The sequence below is a fragment of the Gopherus evgoodei genome, chromosome 5, assembly GCF_007399415.2.
Source record: "Gopherus evgoodei ecotype Sinaloan lineage chromosome 5, rGopEvg1_v1.p, whole genome shotgun sequence".
Taxonomy (NCBI): Eukaryota; Metazoa; Chordata; order Testudines; family Testudinidae; genus Gopherus; species Gopherus evgoodei.
Window position 1 is genome coordinate 62,356,358 of NC_044326.1, and position 21,979 is coordinate 62,378,336.

Sequence of the window (21,979 nt, forward strand, 5' to 3'; positions counted from 1 at the left end):
CCCAGAAGTGGCCAGCACCATGTTCCTGCAGTCCCTGGGGGTGGGAGTGGGTGGCAGAGGGCTCCATGCACTGCCCTATCCTGTGAGTACCTCCCTGAAGCTCCCATTGGCCGCGGTTCCCCGTTCCTGGCCAATGGGAGCTGCAGGGGGCAATGCCTGCAGGCGAGGACAGAGCGCAGAGCCCTCTGCCCCCCACCTCCCTCCGAGGCCACAGGAACGTGGTGCTGGCTGCTTCCAGGAGTGGTGCAAGGCCAGGGCAGGCAGGGAGCCTGCCTTAGTCCCACAGCACCACGAGGGTGGCAATCCCACGGGCCAGATCCGGCCTGCAGGCCATTGTTTGCCCATCCCTGCTCTAGGAGCTACAATAATAATACTAATAAGAAATACTAGTAATACAGAATGTTATTTATGGGCCCCTTGAACATTACGATAAAGTAAAGCAGTTTTTGGGAAGTACAGAAAGGACAGGAAAAAGAATTGAAGAGGCCGAAAACGTAAGCAAGTGAAACAATTTCAGTACTGAAAAATGAAAAAACTGTGTCATCAATTTTGGTTTGGTAATCAGTGCATTTTTGAGGCATTGTGTTTAATTAAAAACCAACAGCTGTATTCTTAGGGAAATGTTGTATGATTACTTGCATGTTGTCAGCATTTATGTTTACCTATCATTTGTGACATTTTTAGACAGAAAACACTGCTAGAATAATTAGGTCCATCATAATACATTAAAATTATGACTGTTAATAATGATAAAAATTACAAGATAATCAAAACGGTGACTACAATTAACTGCTGATCAGAATACAGTGATCACGTAAACTTGTTAACTTCAAATACTAAAAACAGTTATGTTCTTATTAGCACATTAGTAATCCAGAACCTGGGCTTGTGATTTATTTTAGTAGTACAATGCCTATAGCAGCCTGAAGCGCAAAGCAATTTTTGTCAAAGAGTTAAAGCAAACATCTTCTCCTCTTTTACTCTATTTTTTAAGGAAATCTTCTTTAAGGAGAGAAATGGTAACTCCTGAGTGATTTAGAGAAACACAATAATCTCCCCATAAATTCAAAATAATCTACTCATGCATGCCTTCATTTATTTGCAAAGTACACAATAGCATTGTATGGCTCTTTACCAATGTACTCTCACTGGTCTCTGCATTACTACAGTCTTCTTTGCTGGAATGTTGCCAGTAAGGTCTATGGAAGGGTCTTACTAAAACTATTTTGCCTGTATGACAGTAAATATTAACATATTGGCATGAACTCCTTCACTAACTGGCCAAATCCTCCAATCCTTATACAGGAAAAGCTCTCACCAGCCTAATATGTCTTGTATGGTCTGCAAGATTCAGTCCTTGATGAGTTTCAAAATAAAACAAAAAAAACACATGCATCCTGATGAGGCCTATGACAGAAACCTGTCTTGGTGGGCCAAAAGTCAGGAATAGAATATTACAGGCCATTCATTTATGGCCACTCCAACACAGGTCAGCAAGAAGCTCTCGGAAGGGGAAATACAAGATGACTGCAGATGAGAAGTGAAAGGGAAGTCCAGGCAGTGATACCAGAAGCACTGGCTACCCCAGGGAGCATGTCTGGTTGTGACACAGGCAGGGCCACTGCCCCATTCCTCCCTATGTGCTGGCATTAGTGCAGAAGAGTGGCAACTGTGGAAGAAGGGGAGTGCTCGCTCTATCTGTTGTACAGCTATAACAAGCTTCATTGTCCAGCAAGCTCTCTCCACCAGCATCTCCGGAGATATTATGGTTCAGCTGGATGGTGCACCTCTTGCCCTCCCATCACAGTTCTGCCTCTAAAGATAGGTAACGAAACCTTTCAGCCTGATTTTTCAGAAGTGCCAAGTACTCCTGGCTCTCACATCCTCCTGGGAACTGTGAGTGCTGAGCACCACTGGGGAGGCTGTTGTGGTAATCAAGCCATATGTTTCTACTAACAAAAACGAACCCTCCACAAATATAATTATGCCAGAGGAAAATGATTTCTTAGTTGCATCTTTTGCTATATATGAAACTGAATGACCATTAGCCAACAGTGTTATTTTCCTCCATATCTGAAAGCCTGTGAAAGCTTCTGCAGACAAGATTCACTTCTTCTTGTGCTCAGTTCAGAGCCCGTTGAGGCTCACCGTAGAGCAATTACCATTGCTGTATTAGAGAGAAGTGCTCTAATTGTACACTCTTCATTAGCAATTTGTGATAAACAGTTTTTAAAAAAAAATCTTTATCCACACTGCAGAGTTGTGGATAGATGGAACAAGACCTGCAAAGACCAAAGTGCAGCCTTCAAAATCTGCACATATTCCCTCAAGGATTTAAAGGAAAGATAACTGGTGGTAATGCTGAAGAATTAGGTGCTGATGACTGTAGGAGAGTCCAAGATAGATTTTATCCGACCAAAAACCCCCCAACAGCTATTCTTGAAATGTTGTATCAGTTTCTTCAGGGAAAATGCTATTTATGTCAGATTCCAGATAACATACATAAGGAAAATCACACAGTTTTTTTTTTTTTTTTAAATAATTTGCCACTTCTGGGCAATAAGTCAGTGTTTCCTGAAAGACCTATTGATTGCAAGGCTCAGAAGGACAAATTTTTTGGGTGCCTTTTGTCTCCTTATGATTTGTAATATATGTAGCTGAATAATAGAAAGAGAAGCAAGATCCTGGAATCCCTTATCAAGAAAAAAACCATTTAACAGAAGAGCAAATATTAAGAGGGAACATGCTACAAAACTGTGTGTTTGAAATATTTCCCTAGGCTGGTTCACCTCTCAAAACCATCTGTGGAGAACAACGGATGGATAGAATCCAAAGATTCAATTGAAGACCTTTCAATCATATTTAACAATTAAATCTGAAAACCTCAGATTCTGAGTTACTGTTTCCTAGTGTTTAGGACTGCAAAGTGTGAGTCAGCATATCTGGGTGCTAGTTTCAGTTCTGCCTCTCACAGTGTGATCTTTTGCAATTCCCTGAACTTCTTATTGTCTCAGTTTACCCACTTGTAGAAGAAAGATATTAGTTCTTATCTGTCTTGCTGGAGAGTTGTTAGGCTTTATTCATTAATGCCTGTAGAGTGCTTTGAGATCCTTTGTTAAAAGGGTAGCTAAATAAGTGCCTCTGATCTAGCGCCTGAAAAGATTTATAGAACTTGCCTGCAAAGACATCTGGCCCTGGAGAGCTGCCCTTTGGAAAGTCTTCTTATAATATTTTGAATTTCATCTTTAATATCTCCAAGTCAAGTTGTACTTTTTGTTTTTCAGCTTTATTCTCCAATATAGCATAAAAGTTAATTTCTTTGGTAAATTAATAAAAAGTACTAAGATTCCGAATACACAATAATATTTTCTTTTCATCTACGACATGGTCTATATAAGCTCTTGAGCATCATTCCCTACTCCCTTTTATACTGCTTTCAGTACATATTCAGCAGGGGTTTGAGGCTTAATATATTAGAGCTCACTGGGGCAGAATTAGTTTATAGAAAATGTAGACAATTGTTTTCTCCTCTCGTTTCAATTTACTTTAGTTTTATCAATATATGTGATAAGTACAAACTCAAGGCTGAAATAATAATTGTTTAAGTCAACTTAAATTGTAAACAGTTGAAAACAAAACAAAATAAATAATTGAAAAAAATCATCTTCCACTTCCTTTACCAAAAGGCAAAGCTTGTGAGTTGATATCTAGAACAAAATGCTCAGGATCTAAAGAGTAGAATGATAGACATACTCACCATAGAGTAAAGCTTGGTATTTGAAAGCTTTTACAAACCTCATAAGCTCTTAATTACTTTAACAAAGTTCAACTAATCAGTCATTTTGCTCCATTTGATGTTAAAGAAATCATGCATTAGTTAAGGGTAGTATCTTTTTAATCCCCCCGTCATATGTTCAACATCATATTATGATCACACAATAAAGCGAACACCCAACATGTAGGCAACTGGAGATATGTAAAAATGAAAGCTAAAAGTTAAATGGCGAGGTTTACCACTATAATAATCATATTGCACTTGTATATTGGTTTAAAAATGCCATGCACCCTAGTGATGATCCAAGCATAGACATGCTTGCAGCTACTCTTCTTGGATCAAAGAATGCAAATTGTTCTTTGTAACTATGAAGTACAAAGATAACTCTGAAATTTCAAGTCTTCTCAGAAGAGTCTAAGCAGCTTCTCAATAGTTTAGCAGAGCTGAGCAAAATCCTTCCTTCATCAACAGCAAGCACTTTGCATCCCTGGAACCGAAGCCAAGACAAAGTGCCTCTTTGCTATATGCATACTATTAGAGACCTGTGTAAAAACTGAAAAAATGGAATATGATCAGCTTTGTGGTGTTTGGTGGAACAGCTCAGCAGATATAAAAAAACAAAGATCTGAGAAAGTAGTAAAATAAGCACAAAGCTTGAGAATAGGAAGTGCTCCTTAGCTTTTCACCCAGATCATCCTCCGGTGATAAAAGCAGCAAGAATTGTAGATTTGACTCACCACTTCATCCTTGTCCTCAGAAGTCAACTGAACTGCAATTCTCTCTTCTTCCTTCTTGATCAGCCTCTCATATAAATCACTGACAATGAAGGAGGGGTAGTACCTGTCCTTTAGTGTTTCATAAACATCAGTCTGAATTTTGTAGAAAACTTCAATGCCTTTATTGCCCACAAGACTTTGCTGTATTTCTTTGTAAAGTGACTTTTCCACAGGGATTTCTCTGCTTTCCACAAAGAAATTCTGATAAATTTCACTCACTAGTTGAGGTATTTCAGTCTGGAAAATAAGGGGGTAGAGATGGGTGAGAGAAAAGAAAAATAAATGTAAAAAAGGACCATTTATCATAATCCTCATGGATTTCATTTAAAGACGGTTGAACTGGCTGTCTCTTGTGCCTGAATATGCGAGTGCATATCTCTATATCTCATGTTAATATCAGCTACCACGCTTGCGCAGCCATGCAGAATAGTCAGTTTTACAAGACATAAAGTGATGGAAGTCTGCATACCCAAGGAAATGATTGAGCCCTAATATGTGATCTTTCTTTACCAGATTTTGTATTGTATTGAGATGGAAAGAGAATATTATAGTGGCTTTCTGCTCCCCATTCTAAATTGAAATTTCAGAGGAGTACTAGTTATGTCAGGTTTCTCAGCTTTAATCGGATGTACAAATTCTCTTTGCAGAAAATTTTTTGTTTTATAAAATGGGACTATACCCAATCTAATAATTTAGTGAGCGACAACACCAAAACAAATATGCGCACATATTCACCATGTATACAAAAAGGACATAGGGATGAAATTTGCACCAAAAAATGAGGGAAGAGGTTAAATAAAATAAGGAAAATGATCAATATATGTGACAATCTCCCTGAAAAGTATATCAAGTGACCCATGTCTATCAGATACGGGCAGAATTCCATGGAGCAGTATAAGCACGAGATGACATAACATCTGCTAAAACAATGACAAACATGACTCAGGACACTCATCACTCTTGAAAATATGAAGGGCAACCTTAGTAATAGGTTATGGAATGATTAGTAGCTAAATCTAAGCCTGTGGGTGTTTGTTAACCATTCACTTGGACTACATCTTCGACTGCTCACTATTCATAGTGTGTTATTTGTCATCTAAGGCCACGTCCAGACTACCCGCCGTATCGGCGGGTTAAATCGATTGCTCGGGGATCGATATATCGCGTCTAATCTAGACGTGATATATCGATCCACGAGCACGCTTATATCGATTCCGGAACTCCATCAACCCCAACCGAGTTCCGGAATCGACAGGGAGAGCCGCGAACATCGATCCCGCGCGGTGTGGATGGGTGAGTAATCCGATCTTAGATATTCGACTTCAGCTACGTTATTCACGTAGCTGAAGTTGCATATCTAAGATCGATTTCCCCCCCCGTAGTGTGGACCAGCTCTAAGTCATGATGAGGTATTGTTCCTGCTCCCTGATTTGATGAAAATATTCTCTTTTTTTTTAAAAAGAGAATAAATGACAATCAATGAATAACAACTGATGTTCAATATGAAAATTGGGATTTCATTCTAAGGGAAATCCAGAAAGTTTCACCAAATATATTCACAGATAAACTTCTGGCTACTGGAATAGTCACAAACAACAAATATGTCCTCCCTGTGTCCACAGCATGCTTACCCCCTCCAGTGTTCAAAGCTGTTTCTTGCAGTTTTAAATGACACTTTTCTACCCCTATCTCTGAACCCACTTACCCATCTGGTTTTGGCAGATCCTATCATGCAGTGTTTTCTCACACTAGATAAAGTACAGTGTTCTACAATGAGAAACTTTAATGTCTTTACTCGTACCACTCTGGAGCCAAAAGGTGTTCTGAACTAGCAGAAGAGGGGTCTTAGAGAAAAAATCTCCTTAAGTATCTTCAATTTGTGATCCAAAGCTCACTGAAATTAAAGGAAAGACGCCTTATGCTCTTCAATGAGCTTTGCATCAGTCTCAACAGGAGGGGTAGCATAAAAGGAACAGTGCAGGTGTAGTAGCTACCCAGTTGAAAAGTGTCGAGCAGCAAGATGAGGGATTGCACAGTAATTTTACTTGGTAATAAGGTAAGTGTAGCTATAAAAAAGTCAATGAATTACTAAAAATAATTTCTCAGTGGGTTAAGAAAAAACGCTGAACTGGTTTTGCCTCTTTTAAATGGGCAGTTGTAAGGGATGATGTTGGAAAAGCATCAATGGTCCAATGTCCCATTTTATCATCATTTATGTTTATAAATCCTTTTCTTTCCTCCTCCTCTGTTCAAAAAGTAAATGATTTTTAAGTTCTGCCCTGTTATCAGAAGACCAAGGCAACATAAATAAGTTGAAATAATGAAATATCTAGCACCATTCTGTGCTAACGGACGAATACTCATTTTTTAGACTATAAAAAGAAAAGGATAATACACAATTTTTTCACATATTGATTCTGCAGCAAAATTCACCATATAAAGATTCAGTTTTTTTAACAAGCCCCCATATACTTCACACTACTTCTACCTTGTTAGCATTCTTCAGATATTCCACGGACTCCCAAAGGCTAATCAAAGCCCTCTTGTCCATCCTTTCCATGTACAGTCGAAAGTGCTCTCGGTAGGATGGGTTGGCCAAAATATCCTCAAACTGAAGAATCTGTAAAGGAGAAATCCAGTATAAAACCTAGAAAAGTAACTAAATGAGATTTATCAACTATTCATATTGAAACCACTTGACGTAAACAGTTAAAGTGCAATCTGTTTAATGTATCCCCATGCTGAAAAGGTCACGCTGAATTACAGTATTGCAGAACTCTTTAGTATGCCTGCCACACTCAAATCTCGTCTACACAAGCAGAATTCTCCCTTGCTGACAACAGAAGATTAGGGTTGGAAGAAACCTCAGGAGGTCATCTAGTCCAATCCCCTGCTCAAAGCAGGACCAACCCCAACTAAATCATCCCAGCCAGGGCTTTGTCAAGCCAGGCCTTAAAAACCTCTAAGGAAGGCGATTCCACTACATTCCTAGGGAACCCATTCCAGTGCTTCACCACACTACTAGTGAAATAGTTTTTCCTAATATTCAACCTAGGCCTCCCTCACTGCAACTTGAGACCATTGCTCCTTGTTCTGCCACCATCTGCCACGACTGAGAACAGCTTAGCTCCATCATCCTTGGAATCCCCTTCTGGTAGTTGAAGGCTGCTATCAAATCCCTGCCTCACTCTTCTCTTCTGCAGACTAACTAAACCCAGCTCCCTCAGTCTCTCCTCATAAATCATATGCTCCAGCCCCCTAATCATTTTTGTTGCCCTCCGCTGGTCTCTCTCCAATTTTTCCATATCCTTCTTGTAGTGTGGGGCCCAAAACTGGATACAGTACTCCAGATGAGGCCTCATCATTGCTGAACAGAGGGGAATGATCACGTCCCTCGATCTGCTGACGATGCTCCTACTAATGCACCCAAAATGCTGTTAGCTTTCTTGGCAACAAGGGCAAACTGTTGACTCATATCCAGCTTCTCGTCCACTGTAACTCCTCGGTTGTTTTCTGCAGAACTTCTGCCTAGCCACTCGGACCCTACTCTGTAGCAGTGCATGGGATTCTTCCTTCCTAAGTGCAGGACTCTGCACTTGTCCTTGTTGAACCTCATCAGATTTCTTTTTGCCCAATCCTCTAATTTGTCTAGGTCCCCCTGTATCCTATCCCTACCGTTCAGTGTATCTACCACTCCTCCCAGTTTAGTGTCATCTGCAAACTTGCTGAGGGTGCAGTCCACGCCATCCTCCAGATCATTAATGAAGATACTGAACAAAACCGGCCTCAGGACCAATCCTTTGGGCACTCCGCTTGATACTGGCTGCCAACTAGACATGGAGCCATTGATCACTACCTGTTGAGCCCAACGATCTAGCCAGTTTTCTATCCACCTTAGAGTCCATTCATCCAGCCCATACTTCTTAAACATGCCGGCAAGAACACTGTGGGAGACCATATCAAAAGCTCTGCTAAAGTCAAGGAATAACACTTCCACTGCTTTCCCCTCATCCACAGAGCCAGATATCTTGTCATAGAAGGCAATTGGGTTAGTCAGGCATGACTTGCCCTTGGTGAATCCATGCTGACTGTTCCTGATCACTTTCCTTTCCTCTAAGTGCTTCAAAACTGATTCCTTGAGGACCTGCTCCATGATTTTTCCAGAGACTGATGTAAGGCTGACTGGCCTGTAGTTCCCCGGATCCTACTCCTTCCCTTTTTTAAAGATGGGCACTATATTTGCCTTCTTCCAATCATCCGGGACCTCCCCCAATCACCATGAGTTTTCAAAGATAATGGCCAATGGCTCTGCAATCACATCAGCATCCTCAGATACATTACATCCATCCCCATGGACTTGTGCATGTTCAGCTTTTCTAACAGTCCTTAACCTGTTCTTTCACCACTGAGGGCTACTCACCTCTTCCCCATACTGTGCTGCCTAGTGCAGCACTCAAGGAGCTGACCTTGTCTGTGAAGACAGAGGCAAAAAAAAGCATGGAGTACTTCAGCTTTTTGCACATCATCTGTCACTAGTTGCCTCCCCCATTCAGTAAGGACCCCAGTAACGAGCAAGTGCTGAGAGAATGCGGAATCAGTCAACACTACGCTTGGCTGATGCAGCAACTCATGAGGTCCGACACCATCAGGTGGTCGGGGGACATCTACATAGAACACATCACCGGACATCAGCAATACCAGGAAGGATGAGCTGGAGTGCCAAGGAGAAGCACACTGGGGAAAGTAACTGAAATACTTTCCTCATGGACAATCTACCCTAAAATGCTCAATTACTGAGGGACAAGCTACACACATTCCTATATTTGCTTTCCACAATCAAATCTCTGCACAACTCTTCATGAGTAATGTACCTAAATACTTGGATGCTAATATCTAAACTGTATTCTTAAATGTATTCACCTAAATTTGGGTTACTGCTGATTGTGTACTATATGCATCATATGACTTTTAAAAACAAACTTTGTATTTAGGATAATCTAAGCACTATACCCTGATGTACAGACAGTCTTTTCTCAACCTGCGTATTATAGACTCATAGGTCAGAAGGGACCAATATGATCATCTAGTCTGACCTCCTGCACAAGGCAGGCCACAGAACCTTACCCATCCACTTTTATACAACCCTGATAGCTGGCTAGTCTATATGAAGTTTATTTTATAATCCATAATCCAGTTTCTCAGAAAAAGTGTTAATTTGGATGCTGAGTGCTTCATACCTAGCTCACTTTCTTGGCTTTTTTGAATTTGCCAATCAGCAAAAAAAGATATTCATACTTTTCATAAGCAGAACAAAAGCAATCACTTTTAGGCTGGGTTATAATTCTTAAGCTATTCTTTAAATACAGCAGTTAATTGAAGGTTATTCTTCATCTTCATACAGTATTTCTAAAATATTTATTTTCATTAGACAGCAATTCTTTGAGAAGCCATTTTTAAAGACATAACAATAGGAATAGCTAGTCTACAGGAACAGTCATTTACTCTTTTAGTCACTGCGTCACACTAGGTGCTCATGCTCAGTTGGTTATCTACCATGACCCCTGTGTCCCTTTCAGCTGCACTGCATTCCAGGATAGAGTCCTGCATTTGGCAAGTGTGACTACATTCTTTGTTCCTAGTAGTGACCTCGCATTCGGCTGTATTAAAATGCATATTGTTCATATGACACCACCTGGGAGCTACTTAATCACCTCAGTTCAGCTTTTTAAGTAAGGCCATGGCTACACTAGAGAGTTGCAGCGCTGGTAAGGGGGTTACAGCGCTGCAACTTAGGATGTGGCCACACTTGCAAAGCACGGCCAGCGCTGCAACTCCCTGGTTGCAGCACTGGCTGTACACCCGGTCGAGCCTCGGGTGTAGCGATTCCAGCGCTGGTGATCCAGCGCTGGTCAGCAAGTGTGGACCCCACCAGCGCTTTTATTGACATCCGGGGTATAAGGAGGTATCCCAGAATGCCTGTCCACAACAAACCGGAAGAAAGGGAGAGCTCGGAGTTCAGCCAAACTGCTTATTTAAAAAACAAACACAGCTCCTGTTTGCTGAGCGAGCGGAGGCAGGCAGGGGAATTACTTTGGAATGTTCACAGCTGTTTGCTTGAAGAGAGAAACAGCACGCTCACACGGCAGAGGGGGAGGGGGAAGTCCGTGCTGATAAAATGCTTATCTGGTGGCTATTTAGGAGTGCATAATTTGCATTTAGTGAATGAGAGAGGGGTGGGGGAAAGGGGTCAGAACTTTTAAAATGATTGAAGGTAGGCACTGTTCAGTGTCTTCCAGTCCTTAGAACTTGCAAGGCAGGGAGCTGAGTACAGTGTCAACTCCAAAAATCCATTCTCTCTGTCTCCTCCACGCTCCCTATCACATTCCACCCACCCCCCTCTTTTGAAAAGCATGTTGCAGCCACTTGAATGCTGGGATAGCTGCCCACAATGCACCACTCCCAACAGCGCTGCAAATGCTGCAAATGTGGCCACACTGCAGCGCTGGTAGCTGTCAGTGTGGCCACACTGCAGCGCTGGCCCTACACAGCTGTACGAACACAGCTGTAACTACCAGCGCTGCAGAACTGTAAGTGTAGCCATGGCCTAAGATGAAAGAGTGGCCCAGCTGTCTCTGAGATCCCCAATGGTAAGAGCTCCTTGAATCAGAAGGAGGATGCTTTTTCCCTTTGAAATTTGGCTACCTGTTTCCAAGAAGACCGTAGTAGTGGCTGTGCACAGTGTTCCTCCTTCCACCCTGCATAGTGCATGGTGCTTTGCAGAGAGATTCAGAACAAGTCCATCTGCACCCAGGGCATTAATGAGAGCTGTCTCCACAGTAGGCAAGAAGTGCAGGAGTCTTCCTTGAAGAATGCCATCTGACAAGAACAGGGCTGAGAAGTGCATTTCAAAGGGAAAAACAACGTTCTTTTTCTAGTTCATTCGCTGACCTCAGCGGTGACATGCAGGCAACCAAGCTAATTTTAAATTTTCCCTTTACTTAAGAAGCATTTACACTGCTCCTTAAGTAGCTTTTTGAGTCAAATCTAAACTTTAAAAGAAGCCTGGCTGCCTCAAGGCACCAATGAGGCAAGTAGTTGAGCGTGGGTCACAAGATTTAAAAGACCTTTTGAAGGTGTTTCTGCTGCATGGTGAGAAGTGGGAGAAAGGAAACCAACAAAGGAGATAAAAAAACAACCACCTGTACATATGTACAGTACATGCCATCATCCTAAGCAGGGCCCTGGAGGAGTACCATGCAAACTATTGATAAGCTAGTTAACACCTTTTCTTCTGAAAGGATCCCAAAGCACTTAAATTGTATTTATATGGGAATCATTTAGCCCACTGATGTGAATGTAGCATGCGTTTAGCAGCACACAATTTAAAGACATTAAAAATACTGAATCCAGTTGAAACCTCAAGAATAACGTTAAGTAGAGTGAGTTGGAATTTTGCCAGGGTACTGGGGTTATCAGCACTCCCCATAAAAAAAACGTAATAGGGCTCTTTAATGATCAGAAGCAGTCAGGATCTTTGTTTCACGTCCTTCATCTTTGGATCTCACCTCCAGCATCAAAAGATTCCTATCTTGAAAAAAAAATTTAAAAAAAAAAGAAACTTTAGGCAATGTAGCACCCTGTAGTGGCCCAATTTTTTGTCTGACCAAGCCCACTTGTTTTGGGTAACAGTCAAATGTTTCACGTTTGCCTTAGTTGCAATGTTTATTTTTAGTCTCATTTTCTAAAAATTTCTAGCTGTTAAGCCTGTGCCATGTCTTCTCTATTGTTCACACTACAATCTTTTGGAATTGGCTAGTTCTACTTACATTAAAAAAAAAACCTGCTTGTGCATTTAGTGAGCTGCTATCTCTGAGGTCACACTGTAAATCCGCAACAATTCATTTGCTTCTGTCAAAAAAGGCTTATTATTACACTGTTTATTACAGTAATGGTGATCAGAGTACCAGAAGGAGGACAAAAATGACAGTTCGAAGACTAGTCCGTGGGCTCAGCTGTAGTGCTCTGCATTGGCATATTGTATGCCCCTCCAATCTCTTTCATCTAGACGGAGAGTGGCTGCAATGGGAAAGCAAGGAATGTGGGTATGAAAAGCAAGCAATCCTGCAGGACGTAGATAAGAATTCAGAAGTGAATGCGGAGAAAATGCCATCAGAAAAAAATAAGTTCTCTTCTATTAGAGTCCCTAAAACAGACAGTCATTCCCTCTATTTTTTTTTAATTATTATTTCTATTGCGTGTGAATTCGGTGCTTTTGAAGCTGCTGAGCTGAAAAAAAAAACAGAGAACTTCACTCTCGCTAGGATTATTTCTAAAAGTTGGTACATAGGGTGACTAGACAGCAAATGTGAAAAATCAGGATGGCAGTGGGGGATAATAGGAGCCTATATAAGAAAAAGACCCAAGAATTGGGACTGTCCCTATAAAATCAGGACATCTGGTAACCCTACTGGTATGGCACAGGCAGCAAGTTAGACTGAATGCTGCCTCAACCCTGACCTGGTGGAACCCCTCTGGAGGAAAAGAGTAATTCAGTCTCGTATGTTCATCCAACCATTGGCCTGTTTGCTAAAATTGACAGCAAAGGGACTGATTTTTAAACATTAAAACTTGAAAGTAGTAATTGACAGCTCTGCAGTGGGACAGGCTATTGTAATAAATATCCTTTCACAGTGACAGTTATGTCAGCTTGACACTAGTTTGCAGGGGCAGCTCTAGCTTTTTTGCCGCCCCAAGCACAGCAGGCAGGCTGCCTTCGGTGGCTTGTCTGTGGGAGGTCCCCAGTCCCGCAAATTCAGTGGCTTACCTGTGGGAGGTCTGTTGGTCCCACAGCTTCGGCGTACCTGCTGCCGAATTGCTGCCAAATCCGCGGGACCGGCAGACCTCCCGTAGGCAAGCCACCGAATCTGTGGGACCGGTGGACCTCCCGCAGGCAAGCCGCCGAATGCTGCCTGACTGCCACCCTCGCAGGGACTGGCAGGGCACCCCCCGCAGCTTGCCTCCCCAGGCACACGCTTGGAGCACTGGTGCCTGAAGCCGCCGCTGCTAGTTTGCATACGACTCCATAGCTGTTGTCATCTTAAATGTGCTAATTATTCAGTTATTTATGAAGATTGCACTTTTGTAATTAGCAACTGAAAGTGTAAAATGACATCTGTGTGTTTAAAACAATCCGTGTTTACTCAGAAAAAGTCAGTTATCGGGTGTTATTTCTGTGGCAAAAGGAGATATTTAAATAACTTTTCCTTTCCAAGAATTCCTTTTTTTTTTTTTTTTGGGTAGCCATCTGAAATATCCTGCAATCAACACACTGTGCATTTTATCTGCTACTTAAATAATTCAGTAAGCCATCACTGTCCCAACTGATTAGATCCTTCTAAGTATTCTGGGGCATAATCCAAGCCAAGGGAATAATTTAATGTCAGAAGAAAGCTAGTCAAATGTTATATATTAGATTGTGATTTGCCCTTCTGCAACCTAACACCACAAAAAATTATGATCCTCCAAAGCAGTTCAGTCTTAATTTTTCAGTGCATTGTTAGATTTCATTACAAATATTTCACTGATAAGAAATATGGTCTAGGGGAATGAGCGTTCCCCAGTTCTAATCACTCCATCAATGACATTCTGTATCACAATCACTTAATCTTGCTACCTCTATTTACCTACCTTTAAAATGAGAATAATCCTTACCAACCAACCTCAGAGCAATTGTTCAGCGGATTAGTTGCAAACCGCTTTGTAAATATAAGGTGCCGTAAGAGCTAAATATTGTTAAGTAAGACACCTGGTCACTTCTTCCATCACATTATTTGTTTTTAATCATCAAAAATACTAGATAAAATTCTTGAAGTTTAAGAGATCTGAAACCTCAGATATTCTACTTCAAACCAACAATGTGCCTATTGTGTTTTTGATCTCTTTTCTCATTCCTTATTAAAGAAGGTATACGAATGAAAGAACAATCTTTGTTCCTTAAGAGTGCACCAGTTTCTATATACGCTTGGTCTCTTACTAAATGATAACAGTTAGCTCTTCTGTGGCGTAGTGTTTCTATCTATAGATTACAAAGATTTAAATTTTCCAGATGGGGAAGCGGAGGCAAAGAGGATGAAGTCACTTGTTTAGGGTTACTGAGGAAGTCACTGGTACAGTTGGAACTAGAATCCAAAGGATTAGGCTCCCAGTTCAGGTCCATCTATCCTCTGGACCATGTTACCTCCCTAAATTGTAATTTTTTCTTGGTACAATAATTTCTACAGCAAATCAGTCATGATGCCATAAAAAATTAGGACTTCAAGGAAAAAAAAAAAAGAAGAACCACTGACAGTTTAAATCTTAAGAAAAGATAGCATGAAAACGCACACTTTATTAAAGAATAAGGTAAGAGATACTGATGAATGATATGCAATTTTTTCATAAGGCATCAGTAAAGGAGTTTTTTTAAAAAAAGTCAAAGGTGAACAAAAATATCAATATTTTAATCATCATCACAATAAATGACAAGGAAGTATATTTTATGACTGAGCTAAATGTTCATGATTATTTTGCAGGACTGGACTGCAACATACATACAATTCAAGACCTATACTGCTGAGTTCGCACTACACTACCCTTCTGTTTTGAAGAGGCAAGATATTGAACCCTGCTTTGAAATGTTCTTTGAAGGATTCCTGTACGTTTCAGTATCACTGTTGCTCACTATCAACCCTGATTAGAGGGTAGACGGAAGTTACTCTGGCACACATACACGTTTGGATCACGTGCACATCCTCAAACCAACATACATTGAGTAGATCTAATCTTAGAACTGTTAGCCTCAACAGTGACTCTTTAAGCCTTTTTAAACTCTGAAGCAGCTTCAAGGTTGAGGAGAAAACTAAGCAGCAACCTTTATCTGCTTGAAGACAATGGTTAAAGTAAAGTACACAGAACTTCCTGTTCCTCACAATTCTGAGCAATCCAAGACCTGGTGATTATACAGTGGGTGAGACAAATGTGAAATCATTATTTTATTGAGAACTGTTAATCCAACACACCAGTGGCCTGCCCAGTGCTATTGTAGGGCTCTATACTATGAATTAAATGCAACAGTATCTAAAAAATAAAATAAAACTAGAAACCTTTAAGATTCTCTGAAGTTTGTATATTGACCTCCAAGCAAAAAGTATCTGTTTTACAACCAGCTTTGCTTTTGCTGTCAGAGAAATGAGCATAAATTTTGGATCTTCATTTTTTTCATTCCTTTAATCTATAATACAAGTGCTACTACATAATAGACCAGGGTTTCCCCACATACACACTGACCTATTCATGAAACACTGATATATAGCTAGTAACTGTTTTCTAAAGCACAAAATCTGCTATAGCTCAGGAAAGAGTGCTACCAGCGGAGAGTTTAATAAACAGAAATCTATTTCCTATGAGGGTTTTCTGATAGGAGGATAGTATCAGAGGGATGGCCGTGTTAGTCTGGATCTGCAAAAGCAGCAAAGAATCCTGTGGCACCTTCTAGACTAACAGACGTTTTGGAGCATGAGCTTTCGTGGGTGAATACCCACTTCATCGGATGCATGATCGTAGGATGGTATTTATAGATTCAGGTAAGAGTACTTCTGTTTTGATACTCTCCCTTTTCTGGGAAACAGAAAAATAGCAGAAAGTGAATGATACAGGAAAGATACCCCCATGATGCAAGTTAATAATCATGACAAGATCCCATGTAAAGGATACTGTTTGTACCTTGATTACAATAATGCATTTTTTTCAAAAGCAAATCATCAGTACCTTAAAAACCTAGGAGGGCCTTTGGCTTTGTGGCAATAGATAGACCCACCATACTGACTAGCAATCAAGGAATACTGAGCATTTATCATTAAGGAGCTCTGGCTATTTTCCCTACCATTTACTCTGGGAAGAAATCCAAGCAAAACACATACTTTCAGGCTAACACATTACTTACCTGCCATGATCTTTTTTACTTTAGCATATACAAGAGGCAATGAGGGAGGGAAAGGAATAAGAGTTTTAAGCCCTTTCCCTTCATGCCATCATCACAGGGTTAGTTATCCAGATATAAAGATAACTTGTGACACAAAGCATGAGGAAAAGAGGCTGGAGCATCAGAAATCACATTCAGAGTGTAGTCACTTACAACGAAGAATCAATGTATATACTTTGTCTGTGGTGGAGGCAAGTTAATTTTTTCTCTTCCACTACAACTTCCACTCAGCCATGATCAACAGAATGCCTGTGCAGTCAGTTGTCTTTGCCTGAGAACAAACTCAAATGGTTTCTGGCTGCGAGGAGTTTTTCATCCATTCTGTAAAAGCAGCAAAGAATCCTGTGGCACCTTATAGACTAACAGACGTTTTGGAGCATGAGCTTTCGTGGGTGAATACCCACTTCCTCAGATGCATCCTTCCTTCATCCATTCTGTAGATTGATTGAAATCAAGACTGCAAGTGCTCCAGGGACTACTGGTTGTTCACAGAACACAGTTTGGGAACCAATCAGCTAAAGACTCTGTACCACACTCCTTATAGATAAGATAATGTAACTGCACCAACTTATAGATTATGTAAATAATTCTTCAGTGAATACTACACAACAGGAACTTGATCAGGCTACTGCATTGCTGTGCAGGTGTGATTTTTTTTTTTAAAGAAAAATTATAAAGATCTTAAATAGATTATAAAGGGTGCATTATATTCTACCTTAATTCAAAGGGCATACTGTTCTGGAACCAAATATCATAACCAATATAGCATAAGGATCAACGTGATGTTTCATTCCATATTCTTTATGCAAATATGCTTATGATATGAATATAACATAACAGATATACTTTATGCAATATCAGTCATGTAAGGTGTCATTGGAAAGGTTATGATTTACTGAATGTGATTATTCAATTTGTATGCCTGTATCATTTCTGTATCTGAAGTTAGGAATATTGACTATGTATCTGTATTTCAACTATGCTACTTTGGGTGACGCCCACTGCTAACACTTCAGATATAACAATGGAAAAGCCAGACAAGGCTCCTGGCCCATTAGCGAGAGCAATGGACTGTGAAAACGCTTGGCCTTCCTGCAGATGCTCCATACTGCCACTGACTTCTAGATGTTGTGATACTACAGAGTCAGGTGGTCTTGTCACCTGATAGTAAACATTACCTGGGACTTTTTGTAACTTTCCACTGGAAGGGAAGGGGGGTCAAGTTTGGGAAACAAAGGATTCTCGCCTTATATATATCCTACTTAAGGGTGGGAGTAATGCAAAGGGGACTCCTACTCTCCATAGCCGATCTGCCAAAGAAGAAAGACTGCAAAAGCCACCTGAAGGGAAGGCAAGGGGGAGTCCAGACTGAGACAGGGGTCTAGTCTGAAAAGGAATATAACTGGAACACTGAACCACAGAAACTTTGCAGCCTGCTTGCAACAATATCTGGGGTGAGAAATACTATTTGTTACCAATTTATTTGGTGAAACTAGCTGTGTGCATGTTTGATTTCATTAGCTTAGTAATCTGCTTTGTTCTATTTGTTATCCATTTTACCACTTAAAATTTGCCTTTCATAGTTAATAAAATGTGTTTGGTTTAAACACAAACACAGTTTCTGTAATTTCTAACTGCGGGGGGGGAAGAAGTATGCACACCTCTCTCTGCATTTAGGGAGGGGGCAAATGTCATAAAACCTTTGGGTTTGTACCCCTTAAAAGGAGCGACCACCACAGCGTTGGAGCAAGTCCCTTAAGCTGAGTCTTCCCAGAGCTGATCTGCAGCTGGGTGTGGCCCTGCCTGTGTATGTGTTAGAGGAGGCTTTAATAGCCTGGCTCAGCAAGACAGGTAAAAGGGGGCCCAGGCTGGCAGAAAAGGTAGACTCAGTGGTATCTCAGCACATCAGGTGGCTTTGCAATGGGTCCAACCTGTCACAGTCAGTATCCCAGCTAACTACAAAATATTGATTCAGCCAATAGCCAGTTTTATTAGACATCTTGTTAAAAATACACCTATTTACTTTTAAATTCAGGGCCTAGCCAGAGCAATCACATTCAGGCCCAGGCAGTAAGATGAAAATTAAATGCAACACTATTTAAAAAAAAAAAACAAACTAGTTTGTATATTGACCTAAAAGTAAGATGCAGCTGTTTTATAACCAGCATTGCTTTTGCTGTGAAAGAACTGAGCATAATTTTTTCCTCTTAGCTTTTCATGCCTTTAATCTATAACACGAGAAAAGGAACCCTGACTTCACTTCCAAATTAATTCTATAACTGAAGTATTTATTAAAATGAGGACATTTACTGGAAACACGACACCTCTATCCAACCAAAGAGGAAGGTTGCAGTATGTGTGGCTGTTATAACCTTAGTCCCAGATTTGGACCTTAGCGTCCAAAATATGGGGGTTAGCATGAAAACCTCCAAGCTTAATTACCAGCTTGGACCTGGTACTTGCTGCCACCACCCAAAAAATTAGAGTGTTTTGGGGCACTCTGGTCCCCCTGAAAAACCTTCCCTGGGGACCCCAAGACCCAAATCCCTTGAGTCTCACAACAAAGGGAAATAATCCTTTTTCCCTCCCCCCCCCCAGGTGCTCCTGGAGAGATACACAGACACAAGCTCTGTGAATCCAAACAGAGTGACTCCCCCTCTCTGTTCCCAGTCCTGGAACAAAAAGTACTTTCCTCTTCACCCAGAGGGAATGCAAAATCAGGCTAGCCAATTCAACACACACAGATCTCCCCTGATTTCTTCCTCCCACCAATTCCCTGGTGAGTACAGACTCAATTTCCCTGAAGTAAAGAAAAACTCCAACAGGTCTTAAAAGAAAGTTTTATATAAAAAGAAAGAAAAAATACATACAAATGTTCTCTCTGTATTAAGGTGACACAACACAGGGTCGATTGCTTAAAAGAATATTGAATAAACAGCCTTATTCAAAAAGAATACAAATCAAAGCACTCCAGCACTTATATTCATGCAAATACCAAAGAAAAGAAACCATATAACTTACTATCTGATCTCTTTGTCCTTACACTTAGAAACAGAAGATTAGAAAACAGAACTACTTCTCCAAAGCTCAGAGAAAGCAGGCAGACAGAAAACAAAGACCTCAGACACAAAATTCCCTCCACCCAAAGTTGAAAAAATCCGGTTTCCTGATTGGTCCTCTGGTCAGGTGCTTTAGGTGAAAGAGACATTAACCCTTAGCTATCTGTTTATGACAGTGGCAGTGACAAAAGTGTAATTCTAAACTAGTAGTCAACTCACTATTCATTTAAATAGTACCACATACTCAAGTCCATTAGACTAGTTCAAGCATCTACTACGCACTTCAGTATTACCCAAAATACATCAATAAATGTTCTTCAAATACTTCATGCATTGTAATAGGAGAAAAGCAAACGTCGTGTTTCATATACATTTATTGACTATTCTTTAAACAATGTAGTATCTTACAGGGCTACTGGAATGACCAGCCTCTTCTTTTCTTTTTTTTTTTTTGAAGAAAGGTGAGGGCCAGAGGGAGTAATAAGCCAATATTAATTCATTTTGTTAAACAAAATAAAACAAAGAGAAGTCCTGCCACATGTTGGATATTTCTACCTATGTCCTTGCAAATACAAGTTTGGACTGCTGCTATTGTTAAGGCCTGGTCTACACTGGGGGGTGGGTGGGAAGAATCGATCTAACACACACAACTTCAGCTACGAGAATAGCGTAGCTGAAGTCAATGAATCTTAGATCGATTTAGATTGACTTACTTCACATCCTCGCGGTGCGGGATTGACGGCTGCCGCTCCCCTGTCAACTTTGCTTCTGCCTCTTGCTGAGCTGGAGTTCAGCAGTTGACGGGAGAGCGATCGGGGATCGATTTATCGCATCCACACTACAAGCAATAAATGGATCCTGGACAGATCGATCACTACCCGCTGATCCGGCGGGTATTGTAGACATACCCTAAGACAGGGAGAGCATACAAGGAAGCACTGCCAATAAAAGTGGGCTCCCTCCCAGAGCTGAGCTATGCAGTCTAACCCCGCCAGCGGGCATCTGATGTACAATCAACAATTTCATGCTGTGTCTCTCTTCTGCCCAGCTTTGTGTTCTTCTTCTCCGCTCACAGGGAATGGGGGGTAAGGCTGGGAAGCACTTTCCAAACCCTGATCTCGGAGAAACAGATTGGAGTGTGAGAGGAGAGATTGTTGGATCTTGTCCTTTCAGAATATCAAAGGCTTAGAGATGGACAGTTCTAGTTCACCTCTCGTACAAATGCTGCCACCACCAACATGGCAAATACTTATGATTGACAGTAGCTTTACTCCTGTGAGTAGAGTCATTAATTTAAAATGAGACTGCTCACATGCATCATAGATTCATAGAATTCTATGAATCTATGATTGTTATAACCTTAGTCCCAGATCTGGACCTTAGCGTCCAAAATATGGGGGTTAGCATGAAAACCTCCAAGCTTAGCTACCAGCTTGGACCTGGTACCTGCTGCCACCACCCAAAAAATTAGAGTGTTTTGGGGCACTCTGGTCCCACTGAAAAACCTTCCCTGGGGACCCCAAGACCCAAATCCCTTGAGTCTCACAACAAAGGGAAATAATCCTTTTTCCCTTCCCCCCTCCAGGTGCTCCTGGAGAGATACACAGACACAAGCTCTGTGAAACTACCCTCTCGTTCCCAATCCTGGAAACAAAAAGGACTTTCCTATTCCCCCAGAGGGAATGCAAAATTAGGCTAGCCACTTCAACACACACAGATCTCCCCTGATTTCTTCCTCCCACCAATTCCCTGGTGAGTACAGACTCAATTTCCCTGAAGTAAAGAAAAACTTCAACAGGTCTTAAAAGAAAGCTTTATATAAAAAAGAAAGGAAAAATACAAATGGTCTCTCTGTATTAAGGTGATACAATACAGGGCTAATTGCTTAAAAGAATATTGAATAAACAGCCTTATTCAAAAAGAATACAAATCAAAGCACTCCAGCACTTATATTCATGCAAATACCAAAGAAAAGAAACCATATAACTTACTATCTGATCTCTTTGTCCTTACACTTAGAAACAAAAGATTAGAAAGCAGAACTACTTCTCCAAAGCTCAGAGAAAGCAGGCAGACAGAAAACAAAGACCTCAGACACACAATTCCCTCCACCCAAAGTTGAAAAAATCCGGTTTCCTGATTGGTCCTCTGGTCAGGTGCTTTAGGTGAAAGAGACATTAACCCTTAGCTATCTGTTTATGACAATGATGCACATGAGAAGTCTCATTTTATTGTTCATTGTTTGCAGGAGCTGACCCACAGTTAACAAAACCCAGCTGTCGATAGGGCACCCCCTTAGAAGAGATAGAAGTGATTGGTGGGCCTGTAAGACAGGTTACATTAACAACAG

The 21,979-nt window shown here is 40.9% G+C and overlaps 1 protein-coding gene across 6 annotated transcripts in view; it reads right to left on the minus strand.

Moving 5' to 3' along the window:
- SNX25 (sorting nexin 25) overlaps positions 1-21,979 on the minus strand; it is a 148,740-nt gene that overhangs the window by 48,262 nt on the left and 78,499 nt on the right. For all 6 annotated transcript variants that reach the window (XM_030564032.1, XM_030564031.1, XM_030564034.1 and 3 more), the window contains exons 8-9: positions 7,040-7,171; positions 4,513-4,788 (exon numbers count right to left, since the gene is read on the minus strand). In XM_030564032.1, the coding sequence (XP_030419892.1) occupies positions 4,513-4,788; positions 7,040-7,171 (408 nt within the window). The remainder of the gene's footprint in view (positions 1-4,512; positions 4,789-7,039; positions 7,172-21,979) is intronic.